Source organism: Xyrauchen texanus, chromosome 19, assembly GCF_025860055.1.
Source record: "Xyrauchen texanus isolate HMW12.3.18 chromosome 19, RBS_HiC_50CHRs, whole genome shotgun sequence".
Classification (NCBI taxonomy): domain Eukaryota; kingdom Metazoa; phylum Chordata; class Actinopteri; order Cypriniformes; family Catostomidae; genus Xyrauchen; species Xyrauchen texanus.
Window position 1 is genome coordinate 39,843,729 of NC_068294.1, and position 26,369 is coordinate 39,870,097.

Below are 26,369 nucleotides of genomic sequence, written 5' to 3' on the forward strand. Positions count from 1 at the left end.
TTGAGGATAAAACTAATACAGACACTATCTTGCTCTGCCCTCTGGATATGGGTGCTTTCAGCCTAATAATTGAAATCGATCTTCTAATGGTCATTTACACTTTCAGATCAATGGGAGCCAAATCTTCATAAAAGCCCTATACATATATGTATGTACGCCCATATTTATATATATATTTAAAGAAACACGTCTACACTGATTCGGGTTATTCAGTGTAAAGAGGCCACTGTCTCCAGTCAGAGTGAACATTTACAAAGTCAATGGATGTCAGTTAGTTCAGTTCAATCTTAAGCTATTGTTTTCTGTTGCATGTAAAATAATAGATTTATTTTGTAATTCTTAAGCAAAATTAGACATATGTAACTTCTTTTTAAAATAACAAAGATATCTATTTTGCAAAGACAGACAACCATAGACGCAGTTGAAACACTACTCGTGGTGAACAAAATCAATGCGATGGTAAAGACCCCCCACCACCCCCATCCCGTCACACAAATATTTAACTAAAAACATGAAAAATGCAATCAAACACACACACACAGCTCAAACACTCCCATTCATACTCAAAATCTCACTCGCACACAGAAATATGAGCTCTGAGCGTTTTGTGTAAGTGTGCATTTCATGGAGATCCGACACTGATAGATAATTTCGTTGTAAAAGATGCACTTATCTTTAAACAAAAACAAATGGAGTAACTTTAAAAGTCTCCAGTCTTGTCCATTTTTATTGGAACCAAGAAAAAAATGTTAAAACACCACACGTGAGGTTATGCATCTGGAAAATGCGTTGCTGTTGCTGTTTTAATCCACCGTGTTCCATGTTTGTCCAATATTTCCTGCAGTTCCAACCACTCAAGTCAGATCACAACGTTCCACACAAACTCATCTCAGGGAAAGTTTGTCAAATTAAGAGAGAGAGAGAGAAAAAACAAGCTCTTTATAAGGCATTGAAAAGAAATCAAAAAGCAAAGCAAACAATATTACGCAGATCCAGCACCTTAGAGGCCACTGTTTTGAAACTTGTTTCCCACAAAAGACTGTGATGGGAAATAAAATGCACTTTACTTTGATTTTCCCCCCATTATTTATTCAAGAAAAAAGTGATCGCCCCATTTGCATGATATCAGCTTAAAAAGGCATGTTTCTCTTTTAAAATGATGATTAGAAAAAATACTGCTTGAAATACTCGTCCCTTTTCAAAGGAAAGAGAGCAGTTCTGTTTTGGCAGGTTCGCACAACTTGACATCTGGAAAAAACTTGTCGCTCCTTGTTGCAAAAGTCTATTCAAATCGTTTTGTTTCTGTCATCATCCCGATCCCCCTCATCTCGCAGTGACGTTTCCATAGAACCTAAACCTCTCCCTCCCCTTCCCTCCCAATTTCTGGATCTTCGTAAAGCTATACACGCGTAGTGGAGTGGGAATGTGGCAGGCCAGTGGAGTTGAAGCCAGCTGTGAAGGTGTTGTACGGATGTAGATTTGGCATGCCAACCAGCGAGTTGGGGATCATAGTTATGGTATTTGGAGTCATGAGTGGGATATCGTCAGGTGAGCGGCGTAGCGTCAACGCGTAGTCAGGAAGTGAAGTTAGCCTTAAGGGGTCACCAGGTGGCCCAGCGTCACACTCGTGGTGCGTCCGGTTGACCTGCAAGGACATGATCTCCTCCTCGGGGGCATGCCGGTTCATGTCATTAGTTGTGGTGGTTCGCGGTGGACTAGGTTGTGGGTGCTGCTCCTGCCGACGTTTGTCCTTACGGTAGTACAAAGCTGCAAATGCCAGAACATTGAGAAAGAGTAGTGAAGCCCCGACTGCGATAGTCACGCTCAGCTCGGTAGAGTAATCCCGCGGGTTGTCCACCACTAAAGGGCCTGGTTCCTCTTCTCCATTCCATTGTTCCTTTCCACTCTCACTGTTGTAGGCCGGAGACATTGGGGGGCGCTTGGTGTTGAACGGCCAGGGGCGTTTGGTGGACAGGGAATTCTGAGTCGTCTCGTGTGGTGGCACTTTGGTGGTGGTGGACGTATAGTGGAACATATCATGTAGGTTGTACAGATGAGGAACCAAGTGCTTCCAGAACGCCACTTTAGTGGCGCGGTAGTGATCGCGGACACGTGGCTTCAGGCCAATATGCAGGTATAGCTGGTCTGTTGGATTGTATTTGGACCAGGCCACCTCTTCGAAACGATTGGCCTTAGTGTGGATGAACTTGGTATCTTGAGGCACTGGCTTGTTAGGATCTCTGCAAAACAAATAGAAGACATATTAGTACATGAAACTGAGAAATGCAAGTTTATGGTGTGGTTGCTAGAGAACAACACTGTGTATTCATAAGTGTATTCAAGCAATTGTATTGTGTGAATGGCATTTTTCAACTATTTTTTAATCTTAAAATAAATAAAAATAGCATCATGCCATTCTTGATCAGTCAAAGTGTGCAGAAATACACTTTATCGGAGTTTGCAACAATCAACCAACCAATCGTCACATTAAACCCTTATTTTACTTATGTATAAAGAAACTAGGTGCTTCCTCCAAATAATAATTTTCCATTTCTCTCCTGTCTGACATTACGTTGCTCATATCTCTAAGCAACTCTGTCTGCTGGGCTTCACGAATCCCTGGCTCATCCTGTGTAGAAAAAAAGAGATGTGCCTGAGGCTTTTAAAATGCAATAGAAATGAATAAATCAACAGCTTAGATGTGCTTCAGGATGCAACTTGTTTTTGATAAAACAACAGCACAGCATCCATTCCGTTAATTGCTTTGGGAAAGCAGTGCAGATTGCATTAACAGCGAGTGTGCTGATAGAAAATGGACCATATTAATCTAAACACTAAAGGGGGAGATTCTGGCATGCAGCCCTTTTTGTGTTATAATGTAAGTAATATGGTTTTGCCTCCAGGGGTCACTGTTCCTCCAGATCTCCAAGCATTGCTAGCTCTCAGGAGAGAGAGAAAGCAAGGTGGCCTCCAATTTCCATTCAGTGGCACTATTGATTTATCGTCTGTATTAACATATGGCACATGAATAATTACACATCTACTTGTTGTATTGTAGTGGGTCAGTCAGCAGAGATTCAGACCAGAACTTGAACAGAATCCATGTGCAAGTCTTGATAATCATCCAGTCAGTATGAGAGATGGTTTATCTGCTCTGAAATACAACAGGATGGCGTGATACTTATGGCTGTGTTTGGTATAGCACGGTTCCATACCATTCTTCTATTTGTGGTCTACTGTGTGTATATTTTGTACAGTATGTGAATTTTGTGTATTCGTGCAAAATAGTGCACATTTGGCAAATGTAGTAGGTTGTCTAGTTGGGATGATATAGTATATTTGCCTAAATGTGCAGTATACAACAGAGCATACAGCATAGGATACGGTGTCCCACATTGCAATGAGCTTGACTTCACCTTCTATCTCAAGATTTTTAACCTCTCTCTCTCTCTCTCTCTCTCTCTCTCTCTCTCTCTCGCTCTCTTTGCACATTAGACTTTCAACTCAAAATTTTACACAAAATTGCATTAAAATGCTCAATTACCATTTTATTTCTGAGATGATAATTAGACTGACTGATTTGTAGGCAGTATAAACTATACCCTGCTCAGTGGCAACAATATGATCTACTACTGTTTACTATAGACAGTCTGTTACTATAGACTGTACTTTACTGTTACTGTAGACTGTGTAATCTGTGTATAGAGAGCAGCGAATCTGGAACTCTGTACATATCGTAAATGGGTGATTCCTACAATTCGGTGACATTACAGATTTGAAACTTTTGAAAAATAAAACATACTTTTACCAGTTTCATCATTACAGGGACATATTAAAGATTGTATTAGTCATACTGGTCAAGCTAAATTACTAAAAAACATAAAAACAGTATATTTAATTTTTTTTTATTATATTAATTTCTCATATATCTTCCCATAGTGGTACATTAGTGGTCGACCGATATTGTTTTTTTAATGGCCGTTGCCAATATCCAGAGAGCAGGGTGGATGACAGGCCAATACAATGCCGATATATCACACAATTTCATATAGTAAATAACATAAACATAAAATTGTTAAAAAATTCTAATTCTAATCACTTATTTAGCATTATATTTACTCAATTTCACACAAAACTTTAACTTTGATAAAAAATTATATATTGTATTTTAAATGGTAGATAGCAGTACTTTGAAGTTGCTCTCACACGCTTGTGCGGATCCAACATGAGCAGCAATCTTCTCCTGACAGTATAAACGGCCTGGATCGCCTGTTTGGATTGTTACGGACTGACAGTCCTGAATTGTGAATCAGAGGAACTTTTGATCCTGATCCTGAAGTTTTGATTCAGGCTGATAGAATACACACTTCAGAGGAAGATATTCGATGAGCACTCAACGGGAAGAAAAAGCTGGATTTTCGTGAGGTTTGTGAATATATGTATATCGTTTGGTTACGTATGAGAAGCGACACTAGGGGTCTCTCTTGAGCGCCGATATTCACCTCTGACCTATTGAAAAGGGCCAATGGGAGTTGGCAGTCAGTATTTGCATACCCCGCCCCCGGACATACGGGTATTTAAGCGGGGCAAATACGGAAGTTTAGTCAGGATTTTTCTGAGGAGCCGGAATGGTCCGGCCACAACAGTGGCTCGGTTCAGTGACATGGCGGAGGAAAGACACAACGTGTCGTTCCCTCCCTCGGGGAACGGAGGTTACATATGTAACCAAGCGTTCCCCTTCTGTCGCTCTCTCCACGTTGTGTCGGAGAAGCGACACTAGGGGACCCATTCCAATCTTGCCATGTGCTGAACCATGTACGTGAACCGCCCGATACAGAGGCGGGCAGGGATTTCATCCAGTGCCGCGCATCGTCTGTACCTGGCTGCACGTACCCTTCCCCAATGCCCCATAAGAACATCGGAGTCCTTCTAGTTACCCTGGGAGGGAACAAGGCGATGTTTGCCAACATGGGAACGGGCCAGCCTGGCTGGGCCTCTTTTCTCTCTATGTTTCTCGCATAGAGCAATCACGGCCGGGCCCTTACACGCATATAGGGAAGGGGTCTTACCCAGACCCTGCGGAGACCACACCTGCCCTTTTTCTTGGGGAGGAAAAGTGGTAGACACGTCACATGGCCGTCTTAGGGCTCGTGTGGAAAGTATGGTGCGGTGGTAGATCCAGCCTCGAAAGGGGGAGTTGCTACAGCACGGCGACCGAGGCAGCTGTAACTGCCTCACGGGAGACACGGGGTCCGCTCGTAAGGGGACAGAACTGTGGAATTACATACAGGGGAGTCCGAGCAGGAGGCCTTACCTGTGGAGCACCTATACCAGTACAGGGTAGCCATCAGGGTACCCGCAGTGGCTTGGGTCGGCGAGTTCCTCCGCTGAACCGCTGGACCCGGAGGGCTGGGGAGGAATCGACCAGGGGCCCGACTTCGGAGTGGGGCGCCCTGGGAAGAAGGCGCACTACTTTACCTTGACGTCAGGAAAAGGCGCTGAGCGCAAGCGATCCACCCGGCCGGTCGGTCTACGTGTTACCGAGTTCTACGGGCTCGGACCTGACAAAACACGAGACGCAACTGACTCAACGTGGAGGTTGTAAAACCTCGCGAAGGTGTTGGGTGTTGCCCAACCCGCGGCTCTACAGATGTCTGCTAGGGAGGTGCCCTTGGCCAGTGCCCACGAGGACGCAACACCCCTTGTTGAGTGAGCTCGGACCCGCAAGGGTAGGGGCACGGCCTGGATGTGATAAGCCAGTGTGATGGCGTCAACAACCCAGCCTCTGTTTGGAGACGGCATTCCCTTTCTGCCGTCCCCCAAAGCAGATAAAGAGCTGCTCAGAGCGTCTGGTGCTCTGTGTGCGGTCCAGGTAAATGCGCAGGGTGCGCACTGGACACAGCAACGAAAGGGCTGGGTCTACCTCCTCCCGGGGCAGCGCTTGCAGGTTCACTACCTGATCCTGATCTGAGAGGAGGTCCTTTCTCAGGGGAATCCGCCAGGGAGGAGCTGTCGCGAGGAGCCTGAGTTCCGAGAACCAAGTCCGAGTGGGCCAGTAGGGGGCCACCAACGTGACTTGCTCCTCGTCCTCCCTGACCTTGCACAGCACCGGTGCAAGAAGGCTCATTGGGGGAAATGCGTACTTGCGCAGCCCCGAGGGCCAGCTTTGTGCCAGCGCGTCTGTCCCGAATGGGGGCCTCTGTTAGGGCGTACCAGAGCGGGCAGTGGGAGGTTTCCGAACAGGTCTACCTGGGCCTTGCCAAACCGTTCCCAAATCAGCTGGACCGACTGGGGGTGAAGCCTCCACTCCCCGCCGGGCAGGCGTTGTCGTGATAGTGCGTCCGCTACGACGTTGAGCTTGTCGGGGATGTGAGTGGCACGCAGCGACTTGAGTCGCTGCTGGCTCCATAGGAGGAGACGGCGGGCGAGTTGTGACATGTGGCGGGAGCGTACGCCGCCTTGGCGATTTGTCCGATCCCACGAGGACATGTTTGTCCCGAACTAACGGGAGGAACTTCCTGAGAGCAAGAAGGCGTTGAACTTCTTGCTCTCTGGAGTGCCGCTGCACACGGCACTCCACCCGGACCGGGAGGCGTCGGTTGTGACCAGAACGCGTCGGGACACCTGCTGCAGGGGCACTCCTGCCCGTAGAAAGCAGAGGTCTGTCCAGGGTCGGAGTGTTTTGAGGCAGGCGGGGGTGATCCTTACCCGATGCGTGCCGTGGTGCCATGCTTGTCTCGGGACTCGAGTCTGGAGCCAGTGCTGGAGTGGTCTCATATGCATCAACCCCAACGGCGCGACCGCCGCGGAGGACGCCATATGCCCCAGGAGCCTCTGGAAAAGTTTTAAAGGGACCACTGTGCCTGGCTTGAAGGAAGCGAGGCAGTCCAGCACCGACTGAGCACGCTCGCTCGTGAGGCGTGCTGTCATTGAGACTGAGTCTAACTCCAACCCGAGAAAAGAGATGCTCTGAACCGGAGTGAGCTTGCTCTTTTCCCAGTTGACCTGAAGCCCCAAGCGGCTGAGGTGCCGGAGCACCTGGTCTCTGTGTGTGCATAGTAACTCTCGAGAGTGTGCTAGGATGAGCCAGTCGTCGAGGTAGTTGAGAATGCGGATGCTGGCTACTCGTAGCGGGGCAAGGGCCGCCTCTGCGACTTTCGTGAAGACGCGAGGGGACAGAGACAGGCCGAAGGGGAGGACTTTGTACTGAAATGCCTGGCCGTCGAACACGAACCGTAAGAAGGGTCGATGTCGTGGCAGAATTCAGACGTGGAAGTACGCGTCCTTCAGGTCTACCGCTGCGAACCAATCTAGATGCTGAACACCAGCCAGAATATTTCTCTGCGTGAGCATTTTGAATGGGAGTTTTAACAAGGCCCGACTGAAAACTCGCAAGTCCAAGATTGGTCGTAAGCCGCCGACTTTCTTGGGTACAATGAAGTAAGGGCTGTAGAAACCCTTCCTCATTTCGGTTGGAGGGACGGTCTCTACCGCGCCCTTGGCTAAGAGGGTCGTGATTTCCGTGCGCAGGGAACTGGCATGCTCGCCGTGTACTGCGGAAAAGCGGACGCCCTGAAGGGGGGCGGGAGCCGGGCAAACTGAATTGCGTAACCGAGTCGAATGGTCCGGTGCAGCCAGCGTGATGCGTTGGGAAGCGAAAGCCACGCTTCCCAGCTCTGCGCTAGGGGCACCAAAGGGACGAGTATTTTGGATGTACCCGGTGGGGCCTCGCAGCGGGGCGGAACAGGTACTGCAGCATCGGGCGGCTTCGTTGCGGCCTGAGGCTGAGGTGCTGAGAATAGACTCAAAGCACTTACCTTGCTCCGCAAGGTAAGTGCTTGACTGAGGAGGAGGTCTGATGTTGGCGTCCTCTGGACTCGTCTGAACCGGCCGGCCGGGGGACAGTCGTGGGCAGGCGGAAGGCGGGTTCGCCGCGTCCGGTGTACCGGGACTGTTGTGATCTGAAAGCACATTGCCGTGAAAACGGCATTTGCGGGCCAGGTGACCCAGAGGGAAAGGAAATAGCTCTTTTATTGAGAATGTGGGTACCACAGCCCCCGTCAGGGGTGTGGCAAATGAAAAAACAAAGGATTCTCCTCCCGGTCCTCCACCGGGGGACGGAGCGGTCTTACCACCTCCGGAGCTAACGTCTTCGGCTCTGGGTCGGCTGTCTCAGGAACTCTTGGGAGCCTTCCGGGTCCTGGAGGGGGTTCGTGAGACAGGGGGCGTGCGCCTGCGGAGCGCTCGACGCTGGGGCTGAGAGCTGGGTCCGGGTTGAGGCGGAGCAGGAGCTGGTTTCCTCGCAGGGGGACGCCCTCGGCGGGCAGACGGGGCAGGGCCCGTAGCGGCAGGTCTGCGGCGGGGCATGATGTGCGAAATGGCCTCCGTCTGCTTCTTCACCGCGGAGAACTGTTGGGCGAAGTCCTCGACGGTGTCACCGAAAAGGCCAATCTGGGAGACAGGTGCGTCCAGGAAGCAGTTCTTGTCAGCCTCACGCATCTCGACCAGGTTGAGCCAAAGATGGCGTTCCTGGACCACTAGGGTGGCCATCGTCTGTCCGAGTGCCTGCGCTGTGGCCTTCGTCGCTCTCAGGGCGAGGTCGGTCGCTGAGCGCAGTTCCTGCAGCACATCAGGATCAGGTCCACCCCCGTGCATGTTTCTGAGAGCTTTGGCCTGGTGGACTTGCAGGAGGGCCATTGCATGCAGGGCGGAGGCAGCACGTCCAGCCGTAGTGTAGGCCTTCGCGTTGAGCGAGGATGTTGTCCTACAGGGCTTGGATGGGAGTACGGGGCGACCCCGCCAGGAGGTAGGGCTACCGGGGCATAGATGGTGCGCAACTGCCCTATCGACCTGGGGAATCGTGTCGTACCCATGGTGCACTCCGCCGTCGAGGGTGGAGAGAGTGGAGCGGGTGGCACCTAGACGAGCGGAAAGCAGGACTCTCCACATAGACGTCAGCTCATCATGCACCTCGGGGAAGAAAGGGACCGGGGGATGCGAGGCCGCGAACGGCGCGCTGCCCCCAGGAACCAATCATCCAACCGAGAAGGCTGTGGGGAGGATGGAGGGTTCCAATCCAACCCCACACTCAAGGCGGCCCGGGTAAGCATGTCGGACATCTGAGCGTCGGCCTCAGCCTGGGCCTGCTGGTCCGAAGGCGGCAGTCCAGGGGAGTCCTCGGCATCAGACACCGCACTCTCCGATGCAGCGGCGAGCTCATCTGCTTCAGACTTGGGAGGATAGACAGCCAGGCCGTGAGGTGAGCTGCTATCGCCGCGAGCGTGGACAGAGACCAGCGAGCGTGTCGGGGAACGGGAGGTTCGAGGGGGGTTACCCGGCGAAACTGCACCCGCTGCCGCCCCCAAATCGCCCCCAGCGACAACCGCACCGTCCTCAATCCCGTGGGAAGAAGGAGCAATGCGGGGTGCAGCTGGGGTGGCTTGCTTTCTGTTGAAAGCAAGCCGCGACCGCAACGTGGTCATGGTCATGTTCTCGCAGTGAGAACATGAACCATCCACAAACGCCGCCTGGGTGTGATCGAGGCCCAAACACACGAGACAGCGCCTGTGGCCGTCTGAAGCGGAGAGCACTCTACCGCATCCAGGAACGACACAGGGGCGGAAAGGCATCTTGAAAAAGACGCGTCCTTAAAAGGACGTTCAACGCCGCTGTGATTGCTCTTTTAGAGGAAATTACTCTTTTAGTAAAAACTCTTTTAATACACAGTGTGTGTGTGTATGTGTCTGCGCTGTCGAAGCACTCAGGGGCAACAGTGCACGCCGTGCAATGAGAAGGAGAAAGCCGCTGTTGTGCGCCGTCAAGATCCAACAGCATGCAGATCGTCAGAGGAAAACAGGAACGTTTGAGTGGTGTGTAACTCGCAGCAAACTGCAGACAGACCATCGGCTCCGAAGAAATTTTCTGACTAAACTTCCGTATTTGCCCCGCTTAAATACCCGTATGTCCGGGGGCGGGGTATGCAAATACTGACTGCCAACTCCCATTGGCCCTTTTCAATAGGTCAGAGGTGAATATCGGGCTCAAGAGAGACCCCTAGTGTCGCTTCTCCGACACAACGTGGAGAGAGCGACAGAAGGGGAACTGCATATTTGCAAATGGTATATAATAGAAGTTTTACTAATATTTGCCTTTTATCATTAGAAAAGAAAGTTAAAAGTGACAGGAAAATGCTGAGGAGATGCTGATAGAATATGTGCTTTAGAAGTAAATAAATGAACGCTCCACATAATGCTGGACCTGCTCAAGTTTTGTGAAGTTTGTTTATTACATCTGTTTAAACGAGATATAGGATGATATATGATATTAGTTTGATTGACATTTGCCTTTTTATCATTAGACAAGCCAGTTAAAAGTTACAGAGAACTGTTGAGGAGAGAGAGAGAGAGAGAGAGAGAGAGAGAGAGAGAGAGAGAGAGAGAGAGAGAGAGGAATGAAACAGGCGAGCACTTTAACAGATGAGATTAAATGAGATTGTGTTGCACACCGGTCTATTATTGTTGTAACATGATGGAACGTAACAACAAAATTAACCGTAACTGGTTGCTTACATGTCTCAGTCACTTCATGTGCAAACAGGCAATTTTCGGTGCCCTCAACAAACAAATTATCCAAATGGGAAAATGTATCGGCCGATTTATCAGTCTCGGCGATATATTGGCTGACTCCTAGTAAACATTTTATGCTAGACCACATATGACTAACATAACAAAATAAAGGAAAACATAAATAAAACAATAGAGTTATAAATTTCAAATTTATAAGTTATTTTGCAGAATGGCTGATGTCCACCTCCTGTGAGTGTGATGTCATTTCTTAACATATATCTTAAATGAAAGGTCATGGTATCATGGCATAACAGGGTGGGCAATAAATCAAGGGACACACAGAAAAACCTCCACTTTCATTTATTTACAATTTAACTTTAAAGCCCACAGACGTATGTAACATTATAAAATTCGTAATTCTTTTAAACAACCCTATCAAAATTGTAATCGGGTGAAATTAAACTATATGAATACCACACACACTTGTAATGGGGACTTAAAATGTCACAGAATTGTAGGAATTACCTATATTTACAGCGTTCCTGCACAAGACGCTGCTTTACATAGAAAAACAACGTGGATGGACACAATAACGTGCTCAGTGTGAACGTCCCCTAATAAACTTAAAATCAAAAACGCTTGACCAGGAAGAAGAGAGAAAGGGAGAGAAAAGACATAACATGAATATAGTGTATTTCTCCTTGGATTAGTGTTGTTGTTTTGACAGTAAATAGTGTTTATCATAATTTACTTATCAATCAGTAAAAACATGATTATCAAATCATGTTAAGTGTTTTACCTAAACCTGTACTACTGAACTTTTATTTTGAATTATTGCAGTAATGCAGTTTTACTTACCTCTTTCTCTCTCTCTACCAGAATGAGCTCTGACACATGCAATAAAATGGAATGGCGTGTCATGAACTGGTACATTTAATGGTGTTTTAAAATCCCAGTGTTGGGTTACAATTAACATTTTGACCAAAATTGCTTCTAACCTAAAACACGACAGAAGACATCTACTGATTGTCACTGATCTTTCCCCCAGCTGTCTCTATCAAGTGTAGCGTCCATGTAAAGCAATATCCAATATCTCACACAACTCACACAAATGGTGTGTGTGTTTCAGGTCCATTTCTCTCGATTTGTGAAACATTCTCAGCAGTTTGGGTGTGTGACGCTAAAATACGGGACAAACGGCATCACGTTTGGATTTCATTTAACTGATACTGCTTCAGCGTGACTGGGTGACACACTCTCTCTCTCTCACTACAAATGATCTCCAGTTTCACAAAACAGCATCCAATACCGTCAAAGGGAAACTAATGACAGTAGATTATGGACTTCTGAAGTGGCAAAACAAGTGGATACACCGAGGGTATATGCAAATATTGATCCTTAGAATTATAATCATTATACGCAAACAGCACTGGGAAATAAGTAAGCATATGGCATATACGTGCGTATGGCATCAACTACACCCCTGTTGCATACTGCATACTGTTTCACATATTACTTTTAAAAATAGTATGCAGAATAAGGTATACACGGTACACTGACGACAGTGTAGCATACTTTAGTATGAAACTTCTATTGTTGCGTACTGCATAATATTTCACATGCTATGTTTTTAAAAACAATAGGCAGTATACAGTATACTGTACACTGCACAAAGACAACAATGTAGAATTCTACAGAATGAAACTTATTGTTGCATACTACATACTGTTTTACATACTAGTCTTTACAATAGCATGTAGTATACAGTATATGCTGCACTGAGACAACAATATAGTATACTAATGTTTGATACATTTATTGTTGCATATAGCATATAGTATTTACATCCTACTTTAAAAAAAAAATAGCATCGTGCAATATACACTACAAAGTATTCAGTACGCAGCAAGCTAACATTCCGTTCCAAACATGGCCTATGATATTTGGGATGGCCACCGAGATGTTGCAGGGTTGAAAACATGAGGGTGAGTAAATGGGAAAAAAATTGGATGAAAATGACCACTAAATGACAACTAGTCAAGTCAAGAGAGATCCCTTCTTACAGGAAACTGCACTATGCCATCAGAGCAATACAGCAACCACGTCTTAGAAGGCAGAAAAAACAGGACAAGAAAATAGCATGCTTTCAAGTCTTTCTTGGGTTTTATTTATTTATTTATTTATTGCAGGTCTTTGCTTCTGCGAGCAGAAAGGCCAAATTGAGATAGGTTGAATATCAGATGGTTTTATTAGGCTGGTAATGATCCCAATAAATATTGGCAGCTAGACCATGATGACTTTGTAGCTGAATCTCAGTAATTAAGTTTCAAAGCAGCAGGCGGCAGAGGTAAGGTCATTCTGATCTGCCTCGCTGCAACATGCCAGCGAACAGGACATCAACGAGCCTGCAGTGGTGCAGCGTATATTAATTCTTCCTGCGTGGCATGCGAGCCACAGTCAGTGTACCTGGGGCATTCTCGGTTAATATGAAATGCTTGGATTTCAATATCGCCACACATTCTCATAATGGTCAATCAAGTGGCTGGTACCACACAGCGTGTCGGTGCTTTGTGAAATGTGGTGAGTGGGTTTGCAATACCACAGACTGCCGATTTGAGGTCAGTTCAGTGATGTTTTATACGTGTTTACAGAATAAGACTGCTGATCTGTAGCGAGGACATATTTCGTGTAGGCGTTTCACATGTGAGGGTTTAGCTCAAGATGCTGCTTTCGTGTCGCTGTGAGTAAAGATGAATAATTTAGAATTACCCCCTCGAATCAAAGTAGCACATTTGGTTTATTTGATTTACAGCATTACCCATAGGAAAGAAAAATGACAAATGTGATCTCTTTAATCTCACTTGTTTCTCATAGACACCAAGAGATTTTTTTTACATTTACATTTTACATTTATGCATTTGGCAGATGCTTTTATCCAAAGTGACTTACAGAGCCCTTGTTACAGGGACAATCCCCCCGAAGCAACCTGGAGTTAAGTGCCTTGCTCAAGGACACAATGGTGGTGGCTGTGGGGATCGAACCAGCAACCTTCTGATTAACAGTTTAGTGCTTTAGACCCTACACCACCACCACTCCACTCTCTTTTTCACATCACATTTCATTTCGCTGCTTTTAGTCCATATCTATTAGCTTTAAGGTCATCTATATGCTAGTGTACTTCTAAATGTTGATAAAACTCTTTTTCAGAATATATAAGCATTTAAAATCTGCAGTCACTCTCTTCCAGCTAAACAGACTCAGGAACATCCATGATGTCACATAGGGTCGAAAAAGCTTGTTGAGAACGCACCCTACCCCTACAACTGTTCAGCGTGCTTGGCTGTGTTCTAACTAGCGCTGATCATGCTTTCGCAGGGCACTTTAAAGGAAGCACAATCCATGCTGTAGGATCGATCTGACTGACCGTTATTATTTTCAGCCATCGTAAGCTCTCACAGAGGAGGGCAATTGTCTTCAAAGGGAATAGGGCATAGGGATAATCACTTGTGAATGGGACGAGCCAATGTGGGAGCTGGATGTGAGGAAAGTTGCTGGATTTTTTTTTGTGCAGCTGGAGGTTTCTCGGGATGTACAACTTCAGTAACTGTTCTTATTCTTTATGCTAAGTGTATTTTGATTAAAAACATGGACATATTATCATCTTTTACTCACATGTTTCTCATTCATCTGCATAAGACTTGCATGAAGGCTCCAGCCTCATCGTAAGCAAAGACCACGATGTGGTGTGTGCTTTTGTGGGCTGGTTATGGATTAATATTGTCAGATAGATCATCGTTTGGCTCTCAAAGCTGGCTGGTATTGAGATGACTTCTCAAGTTTCCCGGTAAGCGGCTCTGTCATGAGCATCATGGTGGAACGGGTTATGTGTGTTTGGCTGTAAACTAAATCCTACTGGCTAAAAATGGGATGAGTCGTTCGACATGTCCCACCCCAAATTCCTGTTTCAACAAGAAATACATCAAAATACCAAATTGAACTGCGCTCGTCAACTTTAATGTGCAGAGTAAACCATAAGTAAGCCATTTATATGTCGATTGCCTAGAAAAGTGTGAAAACTGTGGTGCTATCTAAACACTGCTCAAACTGTTCTCAGATTTGTCAATTTGCCAAAGTCTGCAATCAAAAGACAATTTCAAATCAAAAAGATTTCCATCTGAACTCAAACATTTCTCATCAAATTCTTACAAGAATGAATTATCTGAGCTATGCTATCCAGCTCTTTATTCTTACTGTATGTCAACAATTGTCTCAAGTTTGTCTATTTTTATTTGTCCTAAGAAAGTATAAGAGAAATATCTGAGATAGTTGATATTGTAATTAACCACAACTGAGAACTCCTTTGAAGTCTCCTGAGATATGAAAGAGTATCCTCTCAGCAATAACATTTTCCAAGGGAAATGCCACAATGTCAGTAATCAATATTAGATACTTTCTCCTTTGACAACGACTGAACTGGTGTCCCATTCATACCACTAACCCACATTTTGGGTAGTGTGTGTGTGTGAGTGTGTGTGTTTGAGCAAATGGAGGCAGTGAATTAGCTGATAGCATTCTGTCAGCCTCTCCACTTAAACTGGCCACTAAACTGATTGGATGTTTTTCGACGGTTCAGGCCACTTGGGTTAGCCCAGTGAAGCGGTACTTCAGCCTCTATCAATCCTGCTCATTCAGATATCGGGTCCTGAGAGGAAACAACTCTACAGCCATCGAGATTCTGAATCTAGTGTGGACTTACTAAACACCTGCCTAACACCAAGGGGAAATTTTCATCAAAGAATCTGAATTCAGCTGTGAAATAGACTATGTGTATTGGTTGCAAATTAAGACTAGAATCAAATTACCTTCATGGACCTTCATCTAATGGGGTTTGTACTAAACCTCTGACTAAACGTACTAAACTTTGGTAGAAACTTGTTGGCATTGACTGTGCTACAAACATGAATGATATCTCAAATTGTGTGGTTTGTTTAGGAGAGGTTTGCTATTACTTTTCTAGGTGATTGGACCTACTATATTTGCCTGGCTTACGATAAAACAGGCGAAAAAATACTATAGCTATACATCGAAGAAGGGACCCAAGGGTTATTTATAGACCAGAATATCATAAAGACTTGTGGTCTAGTAAGCAACGTCCACCTAGAAACCACTTAGAACACCCTAGCAATAATGTAGCTACACCCTGGTATCTGATAACTACACGCTAAAACACCTTAGCAATAGCATAGCAACTCCATGGCAACCACCCACAAAACCTCTAGCATCGTGGTGGCGAATTTTGCGATGTTTGTAAAAATGGAAATCGACACGTTGCTTCTGAAAGTTCATAAACCCTGAAATCAACCCCATACAGCCGAATTACTGATGAATGGCTTCTCTATCGAACATTTCTTACATAATTTCAATTGTGGACACCATTTCCTTTTGCATTATTTATAGTGCGTTGCACGAGCAACTGCAGAGACACAGGTTATAGTCCCATGGGAACCAGGAAGTACTGTAACCTCATTCACATAAACAATAACGAGCGCGATTCTGGGGTTGAATTTTTAGATGTAAAATTATATTTTTACCTCACTGACAGTTAGGTTTAGGGTTGGGGTTTGGGTTAAGGGGTGCACTTCATAAAATACGTATCCCTGTTGACTGTATTGCATAATTTACAACTTAAAATACAACTCGTTTTGGAGCAAACATGTTGACATTTCACCTGTAAACTGGAAATCACACATGCCCATACATTCAACAACACTTCCAGCTTTGGCCACTGGGGCAGTGATTTGAATTTCGGAAAGCACAGACCGATTTCTGCAGCAGAACTTTGTCGAATTCATAGTGTGATCAATTTTCATACCAAGGTGACATGCAATACTGCACATATAGTGTTGTCACAGTACTTCATTGAAAATACTGAAAACCCTGGAACAGGTTGTATCCAGGAATCTACCCTTACATACTTCTTATGCCCCGTAAACACACACAGCAACTTCTAGTGACAAAGCGACCTCATCTCATTCATTGTCAATGAGAGCTGGCGACTTCCAGAGAATTAATTTCTCGGCAGGCTGAGTTTGATTTGTACATTGATAGATCGTTCATCTTTTATTAATGATAATGCAATGAGCACTGCTTCAGTTCACATTAAACACTTTTCCCTGCAGAATGTGCATTTTAGGGACGAGAAAATTATTTGTAGTTTTACTGACAATACATCTCATCTGTGAACATATTTTCGAAAGATTTGGAGAGACGTGAAGTCCACCAATGATGTGACAGCAGTAGAAACGCCCACTGTTGGATAAAGAGACTAGCGTCATCAAGCAATAAAGTTGCTGCATGTGTGTACTGGGCTTTAATGCCATAAGTGGTTTAGTTTTCAGACTAACACGCCTAACAAACCTTTTTTACATGCACAAATGGACGCACGCACGTGCATACACACACACACACACACACACACACACACACACACGCTCACACACACGCTCACACACACGCTCACACACACACACACACACACACACACACACACACACACACACACACACACACACACACACACACACAAATATCTTATTTAAAATAGCAGTCACAGAGCACTGGCTCAAGCTGAAAAAAATCTAATGAATATGACAAGGTTTAAAAGAGTCAGAGCAGCCTTGCTTATTAAATACTCTAATTTGAAGCGCTTGGACGATCATGGACACAGAGACACCAAATCCGATGAGGCACCATAAAAGCCTCTGTTTCCACTTCAGTGTTGTTGAGTTCTTTGCCAGGGTCACTTATTTCACTGAAAACTCCATCTTCACCAGAACACAATTGATTTGAACTCAAGGAAGTGTATGCACTTTTAATTGTAATGTTTTTTTTACCTAGGTATTATTTATATATATAGCAGATAGTGCGCAGTGCACTGTGTATTTTTTCACAGCACATTTCAAGGTCAACATAGGCTTTGCTTTTGAAAGACGCAGTGTTACATTTAGACTGTTTTTATCTTTCAATGCTGTTCTTGAGGTCAGCGGATGGAATGCATAACATGTGAAATTGAGAGTATTCTATCAAAGAGCTTTGCTGTGTATGACCAGAAATATTGAATTGCTGACTAAAAGTCTTTTGAAGTTACAGAGATTAGAAGTGCAATCATGATTCATTCCACATTGATTTCTCATATCAAAATATGTCCATTGGAGGAGACAGAACAGTTCTTTATAATTAGTGGCATTTGCTAAGGAAAGCATTACTATTACTATTCATGCCTGGGGTTAGGGATTTCAACAAACCTCTATTCCTAAGTACTAAACTTTGGCGTGTAACTAGTCTCGTTTGGGATATGGACATGAATGATTACTCAAATCACACGGCTTGTTGAGGAGAGATGTGCTAGTACTTTTCTAAGCGATCAGACTTAGGATTTTAACCAGGCAGACCAGTAAAAAGGCCTGAAAAGAGCCATATCTAAAGATCAGAATATCATAGAGACTTAAAGGTGGGCTCTTTTGGCTTGGGTCACTAAGCAACCACCCTGAATAGATTTGTAACAACCTAGCAATGCCCTAGTAACAACACAGAACACCTTAGCAACTACAAAGCAACTCCCTGGAATTCCATTCCATATTTCCTACAGAAACTGTAAAGCTCTAGTTCTTTTTATAAATACAATTATTATTTAATTACTTATTTTTAAACACAATTCACAATCGTATTTTATCAAACTACACAATGATTACTCTAAGGCATTATATATATATTACAGTTGTATCTTCTGTTAATGCCTGATCTTCTGTAAAGCTGCTTTGAAACGATGTGTGTTGTAAAAGGCGCTATACAAATAAAAATGACTTGAATTTTACAACAGAGGAACTAGGCTCAAATGCTGAGTCGTAAAGGACATAGTATAATCTTGACATTAATTAGAATCACGGTCAGTGAGATTTTCTTCACTAAGCCAAAAAGAGGCAATGATTTTGAAGTGATAGAGGCAGTTAAAGGACACTGAATCCTGTGCACTCTTCATAATGAGTTATACTGATTGGTTGGGTTAAGTGACTGATGGTCAACATGCATCCTGACTCCTGCCCAGCATAGATCTCTTGGCTTATCACTGTTGGTACTTCAACACATGACATTCTACATGCAGTGTGGGCTTTTCATCATGGACGTCCAGGGCCCCTCAACATGCTATATGGCTTCCTTACCTCATCTAATGTAAATCCGCATATTGGAAACACTTAACTGAGTGGGCCGTAAGACCGTTACTCAAAACAAACACAATCCTTTCTAATTCCCAACTGGACTTGTGGTAGTCTTAGGAAGACAAAGTAAGTGGATAGGAGAAGAAATTTAGCTCAAAGCCAGAGAAAGAGAATCGTGCTTGATCAGCTGATTTTCAAAAGACTTCATTTCTGTCTGGGTGTAATTGTTGGAGAAAACTGCTCATTAACACGCAGCGTTGAAATGATTGTTTTTGTTTTCACAATCACTAGACAGATATGATTGGAGAAACTTGGGCTCTGTTCCAAAACCTATCAAGCTGTCTCATTACCTTCTGCAGGCAGCTGCCTTCTAGTATAGGTATCTGTGAAACAATAATAGGCGTTTCGCAATCTATGGGCTTTTTCAAAACCACGATGGGCATTTTTCAACTATCCAATAAAAGTAGGGAATCTCAATGTGGTAATCAGTGGGCATTTCCAAACCAGGATGGGCATTTCTCAAATATCCAATGAAAGTAGGGAATCTCAGTGTAGTAATCAGTGGGCATTTCCAAACCAGGATGGGCATTTCTCAAATATCCAATGAAACTAGGAAATCTCAGTGTTGTAAGCAAATCATGTAAAGCAGTTAAAAGTGCCTATACCGATTTGAAAACATCCACTGATTTTAAAACACCCATTTTTGTCCTGCAAAGTCTTACATCCTTACTGAAATGGACCCTCAGGAGTGACCGATTTTGGAACGCTACCGTTTTGAACTATAATAATGATTGTTCATTCAGTGCCACGGCTGCTGATGTTAGCATTACTAATTTTCTGTCATCTGTGCTCTCTGAGACATGTCTGACCATAGATTTTAGATATACAAAGCGAACAAACTCCAACCACAATATCTCAAAAATCGCACCAATGCCAATAATACACTTCGGTTTACGTCAGCTGTCAATCACCGATATGGTGGAACAAGTCCCACCATCTAAATAAAAGAGCCAATTATTGGTAAAGTCATCACGTTACTGCAGATTTTAAACAGACCCAGGACCCGAAGTACAAGACTGGGACCCAATTCGGACTCGGCTGACCGATTAAAATATAGATCCAATCCCCTACGGGTCCCTGGTCCTCGGGTTCGTGTGGACCTGTGAAGACCTCTACCAGGTACGGCTCCACTTTATTTCATGACGACACTGCTTCTGTATTTACTTATTTTGCATTTTTGAATTATAATACTCTGGGATCTACATCACCTTAATCTATTTGGAAAGTTTGGAGTGTGTCCGGATGGCGAAACCGCACGCGCAAATCACTAATGGGCTGGGTCAAGTATAAATTAACTCAAAGGTTACATACTGCCCATTATGCCTATTGGCATGAAGGGCAGCAACAAAAATCCACCACTCATATCTGTTCTTGGCCAGCTGCTGTATGGTCCCCCAGGTCTGATTCATGACCTTGAGCTCGCTCTCTATTGTTCGTCACCAGGTGTTTTCAATTTGAAGGTCCTTCTTTGGTTATTGCACCATCTGCCTTTTATTATTTATTCCACTTCATGTTAAGCAACATACATTTTGTAGTGTAAATGAGCTGTATGCAATACATCCCCTGCTCTGTATGTTACCTATGTCCTTCTGCTTCTCAAGTGACCAATTTAAACCAGATTAAACTAGCAAATAAGCATAGGCTGTGTTACGTTCCCCACGTGTATATGTTTTTGTTTTCATTATTCCCTCCCTCTTTGGTACGCTCTCTATCTGCTCTTAGGTGGCCGTGATTGGCTGTGTCAGATGTTCATCATAATTAAGGCGGTTCTTCAACGTCCATTCTGATGGCGCCCAGCTGTTTTAAAAGACAGCGTGTTTCATTCAAGCGGTGTATGTTGTATGCAGTTTTCGTATGTGTAATCTAGCATTAATTGCTTAGCCCTTTTGTATCTTGCGATACTGTTCAGAGTCTAATGGCTTTTACGCTAATGGGAAAGGAGTACAGGTTAGTATATCGCGATATACACTGTGCCCGTAGTATGTATAAGTGTTAGACACACTAGGGAAGAAGTGTGCGCCACTCTTTGTATTTTTGCTTTTCTTAGTTAGGGTTATCAGGGCGTCGGATGCGCTGAAGAACTCGGTTTATTTTCTACATTTTACTTTGGCAGATTAGGAGTAGATTTAGGGGTTTGTTTTGGTTATATTTGTTTTGTTCCTTTGGCGCCACTTAAGTTCTTTTCCCATCTATTTACTTATTTATTTATTGTATTGTTTTCTCATGAGTATTGTCATTATTGTACATAGCGCATTTACTGGATCTAGTGGCTTCGGCTTTTTTGTAATAAATTATCCAGTTGATTACACTTCTAACAGTTTTGTCATGTGTTCTTGTGCTGCGGCCCATTTACCAGTGGTGATATAATATCTAAATGTTGCGGTACATCCCTTAGACCTTTATTTATCGTAACATTTAATGGGGGCTCGTCCGGGATATAAAGTTATATTTTTCCCGTGATATTGATTACTGCTGGTATGGGTAGTAGAAGGACCATGTTTGGTATTTTTCTTGAAGTATTTTAGTGTTGCAAGAGGCAGTGACTATCGGATAGGCTGGTTGGTCGTATGGTCAGTGTGTGTAAGCATGGCTGATTTTGATTTAGAAATTTTTGTTAATGCACCTACAGCTGAGCAGCTTGCGAACTGTAGGAAAGATGATTTGCTGCGTATCGCTGCTCATTACCAGATCGCTGTTTCGAGGCAGCGGCTTAAAAGGGAGATTAGGTTTACTGTGTCCCAAAGGTTGGCGGAATTGGGTGTTCTGGTGCTGCCTGCAGTAGTCGATGAAGGTTCTCTTGGGGCTGACGGTCGCCCTGGTGAGGAGGAGCAGGGTGGAATGGCTGAGGCGGAGGGTTCTGAAGCCAAGGTCGTTCTGCCGCCCTTCGATCCTTATTCTCCAGCTTCGGGTGAGTCCGGAGGAGGTGATGCGCGGCTTAAAGTCCGTTTAGCGCGATTCCAAATAGAGGCGCGCGAACGGGCAGAAGACCATCGGTCTGATATGGAATTCCGACTCGAAGTCCGCAGATTAGAAATCGAGGCGGAGACGCAGATTAAGCTGCGGGAACTTGAATTGGGTGCAGCCAAAGGGACACCGGTTCCAGTTGAGCAACCTTCGCAGCCCGCTGTTGCTCCGACGGGGGCCGGGTCGGTGGGAACCACCTTTGAGGTCAGTAAACATATATCCCTTGTACCGCAGTTTCGAGAAGCGGAAGTCGATTCATATTTCAGTGTGTTTGAGCGTATTGCCTCCGCACTCCATTGGCCTAGAGAAGTATGGCCTTTGCTCTTGCAGTGCAAGTTAATTGGTAAGGCTCAGGATGTTTGCGCTACGTTGTCCTTAGAGGATAGCTTGAATTATGAGGTAGTGAAAGCTGCAATTTTGCGGGCGTACGAGTTGGTACCAGAAGCCTATAGGCAGCGGTTTAGGGGCCATAAAAAAAATTCCAGCCAGACATTCGTTGAATTTGCTAGGGAGAAGGGTATTTTGTTCGACAAGTGGTGCACGTCGAGTAAGGTGGGCGATTTTAAAACAATGCGAGAATTAATTCTCTTAGAAGAGTTTAAGAACTGTATACCTGAACGTGTGGTCGTTTATTTAAATGAGCAGAAAGTGACATCCTTGACTCAAGCTTCTGTTTTCGCAGATGAATTTGCACTGACACATAAAAATGTATTTACACCTGCGCGTCCTGAGAGAGCTGCGTCTTTTCAAGTGAACTCGAATGATCCGCCACGACCGAAACCAACTAACTTAAAGTCAAAGGAAGGTCGAGAATGTTTTTATTGCCACAAGCCTGGCCACTTAATTGCTGACTGTCTCGTGTTGAAACGAAAACAGTCGGGTTCTGCACCTAAAAGTGTGGGATTTGTGAAACGAGTTGATGTGGTTAAAGTTGAGCATGGTGACAAGCTCGATTTTGGCTATGAACCTTTTCTAATGGAAGGGTTAATTTCCGTTACTGGAAGGTCTACGGAACAGAGAAAGGTTAGAATGCTTCGTGATACTGGAGCAATGCAATCTTTCATAATTGCAGATGTACTGCCATTCTCTGAAGACACGTTTTGCGGCAGTAATGTGTTAGTACAGGGCATAGAGATGGGCCTTGTTAAAGTTCCGTTACATCAGATTTACTTAAAATCAGAATTGTGTACAGGACTTGTGAAAGTAGGTGTTCGTGAGCGTTTGCCTGTGAATGGGGTAGAATTTATCCTTGGCAATGATTTAGCCGGTGGGAAGGTCATGCCTTTGTTGGAAGTCTTTGATAACCCAGTTTTGTTAGATCAGCCCGATGAATTATCAAAGTCTTATCCTGAAACTTTTCCGGTCTGTGTGATTACGCGGGCTCAGGCTCGTAAAACGGATGCCGCTGATGATTTGGCTACATCTTTTATGGCACCTATATTTGTCAATGATGTTCTATCTGACGAGAGTAAGACCGTTGAAAAATCGCTGATTCCGGGTACCACGAGTGTAAAGCTGCGTGTGACACGTGAGAGAATTATTTCTGCACAAAAGGAGGATAAAAGTTTGCAAAAGTGTTGGGCTGCTGTTGTTTCCTCCGATAGAGCCCAAGAGAGAAAAGCTGTCTATTATGTTGAGAATGGGTTACTGATGCGTAAATGGTGCCCTGATATAGCAGATGATTCTGAATGGTGTGTGGTGTATCAGATTGTTATTCCTTCGTGTTACCGACAGCAGGTTTTATCCTTAGCTCATGATCACGATTTGTCGGGACATCTAGGGATTAAAAAAACCTATCACCGAATTTTGAGACACTTTTTTTGGCCTAGATTAAAAACTGACGTCACTCAATTTTGTCGCACCTGCCGCACCTGTCAGATTATGGGTAAACCGAATCAGGTAATTCCATGTGCTCCACTCGTTCCCATCCCAGTCTTAGGGGAACCGTTCGAACATGTTATTGTTGATTGTGTTGGCCCTCTGCCCAAGTCTAAGGCCGGGAATCAATTTTTGTTGACTGTTATGTGCACTGCTACCCGATTTCCTGAGGCGATTCCTTTGAGGAAAATTACAGCACCGGTTGTAATTAAAGCACTTGTGAAATTTTTTTCCACGTTTGGTCTACCGAAAATTGTGCAAACAGATCAAGGCACAAATTTTCTTTCAAAGATTTTTTCACAAGTATTGTCAACTTTGAATATTTCTCATAGGATCGCAAGCGCTTACCATCCAGAGAGTCAGGGCGCTCTTGAGCGTTTCCATCAGACTTTGAAGGCAATGCTTAGGAAGTACTGTACTGATACGGGTAAGGATTGGGATGAGGGGGTACCATTGGTATTGTTTGCGATACGAGAGGCGGTTCAGGAAAGCCTTGGTTTCAGTCCTGCTGAGTTGGTATTCGGACACACCGTAAGAGGTCCTTTGAAAATGTTTAAAGAGAATTTGTTGTCTTTTGAGTCTAGCCCTAAAGTGAGTGTGTTGGATTATGTTAGTAAATTTCGTGAACGACTGCACAAAGCCTGTTCCATGGCAAGGGATTCATTGGAGATTGCACAAAAAAAAATGAAATGTCATTTCGACCGTAAATCTGTACAGTGCTCTTTTAATAAGGGTGATCAGGTGTTGGTTCTGCTGCCGATTGCGAGCTCTGCTTTATCAGCGCGATTTTCTGGACCATATGAGGTGGTAAGAAAATTGAGTAATACAGATTATGTAATCGGTACTCCCGATAGGAAGAGGAAAACTCGTGTGTGTCACGTGAATATGTTAAAGACATTTCACAACAGAGAAACGGTCCAGGCGAATGTTTCACCTGCAGCTGAAATTGCTGTCCCCGTGTCATCTCCTGTTATGGTAGCCTGCGCTGCGGTAGAGATCACCGATCCTGAGGATGATGGAGTAATCTTACGTCACCCTCACCAACAATGTGCTCGACTTATGAACTCTGAGGTATTAAATGACTTTGCATCTCAAGTATCTCATTTACCTGAACAACAACGTTTCGATATTATGCAGCTGATTGATGATTTCCCTGCTCTGTTTAATGATGTACTTTCTCGCACCACAGTTTTACAGCATGATATTAACGTGGGTGATGCTGTCCCGATCAAGCAGCATGCGTATCGCGTAAATGCAGCTAAGAGAGCTCTTATGAGATCTGAGGTTGATTATTTGTTAGAGCATGGACTTGCTCAGTTCAGTTGTAGTCCTTGGAGTTCTCCGTGCTTGTTGGTACCTAAAAGTGATGGTACTGCTAGATTTTGTACTGACTATCGAAAGATAAATGCAGTAACCGTGCCAGACTGCTTTCCGTTACCACGCATGGAGGACTGTGTTGATAACCTTGGTTCAGCTCGGTATGTCAGTAAATTAGACTTACTAAAAGGGTACTGGCAAGTACCTCTTACTTCTCGTGCTTCCGATATCTCTGCATTTGTAACCCCTGATAGTTTTTTACAGTATTCCGTTATGGCTTTCGGAATGCGCAACGCACCGGCTACCTTCCAGCGACTCATTAATATCGTGTTGTCTGGAGAACCAAAATGCAATGCATATTTGGACGATCTAGTGGTTTATTCCACTGATTGGTCAGAACATGTTTCCACACTACGGACCGTATTCGAACGTCTTCATAAAGCCTCTCTGACCTTAAACTTAGCCAAATGTGAATTTGGCCAGGCCACTATCACATATCTTGGGAAAGAAGTCGGTCAAGGTCAAGTGCGTCCACTAGAAGCGAAAGTTACCGCTATAGCGGAGTTCCCTGTTCCAACCACTCGACGAGAACTTCGTCGATTTTTAGGGATGGCTGGCTATTACCGTAGCTTTTGTAAAAACTTTTCAACTATCGCGCAGCCGTTGACTTCGTTACTTAGCCCATCTCGATCGTTCTTATGGTCTGACGAATGTCAGCATGCTTTTAGTTTGGTCAAATCCCTTTTGTGTAACGCGCCTGTTTTGGCCGCGCCGGACTGTGACTCTGCTTTTAAACTGGAGGTGGATGCGAGTGCCGTTGGTGCTGGAGCGGTGTTAATTCAGGAAGATAAAGATGGCATTGATCATCCTATCTGTTACTTCTCGCGTAAATTCAATAAACATCAACTGAATTATTCAACAATTGAAAAGGAGGCATTGGCATTATTAATGGCCCTCCAATATTTTGATGTGTATGTTGGATCGAGTAGCGTCCCAGTCACCGTGTTCACGGATCATAACCCTCTAGTTTTCTTGTCACGAATGTATAATCAGAATCAACGTTTAATGCGTTGGTCTCTGATTGTACAGGGTTACAATTTGATTATTAAACATAAAAAGGGCGTAGAGAACGTGATAGCGGATGCACTGTCTAGAGTTGGCTATTGTGTTGCATGAAGGTAACTGTTGGAACAACTATATGTAAGATTTATTCCATATAGTGTCCTCTTAAGGGTGGGAGTGTTACGTTCCCCACGTGTATATGTTTTTGTTTTCATTATTCCCTCCCTCTTTGGTACGCTCTCTATCTGCTCTTAGGTGGCCGTGATTGGCTGTGTCAGATGTTCATCATAATTAAGGCGGTTCTTCA

General features: G+C 44.5%; 1 protein-coding gene across 1 annotated transcript in view; it reads right to left on the reverse strand.

The window, feature by feature from the left end:
• Positions 1–490: 490 nt before the first annotated feature.
• The window catches only part of nlgn3a (neuroligin 3a), a 252,206-nt gene continuing 226,327 nt past the window's right edge, over positions 491–26,369 (reverse strand). Inside the window, exon 6 of the mRNA XM_052150107.1 lies at positions 491–2,240. Coding sequence (XP_052006067.1) covers positions 1,400–2,240 — 841 coding nt within the window. The 3' untranslated portion in view covers positions 491–1,399. The remainder of the gene's footprint in view (positions 2,241–26,369) is intronic.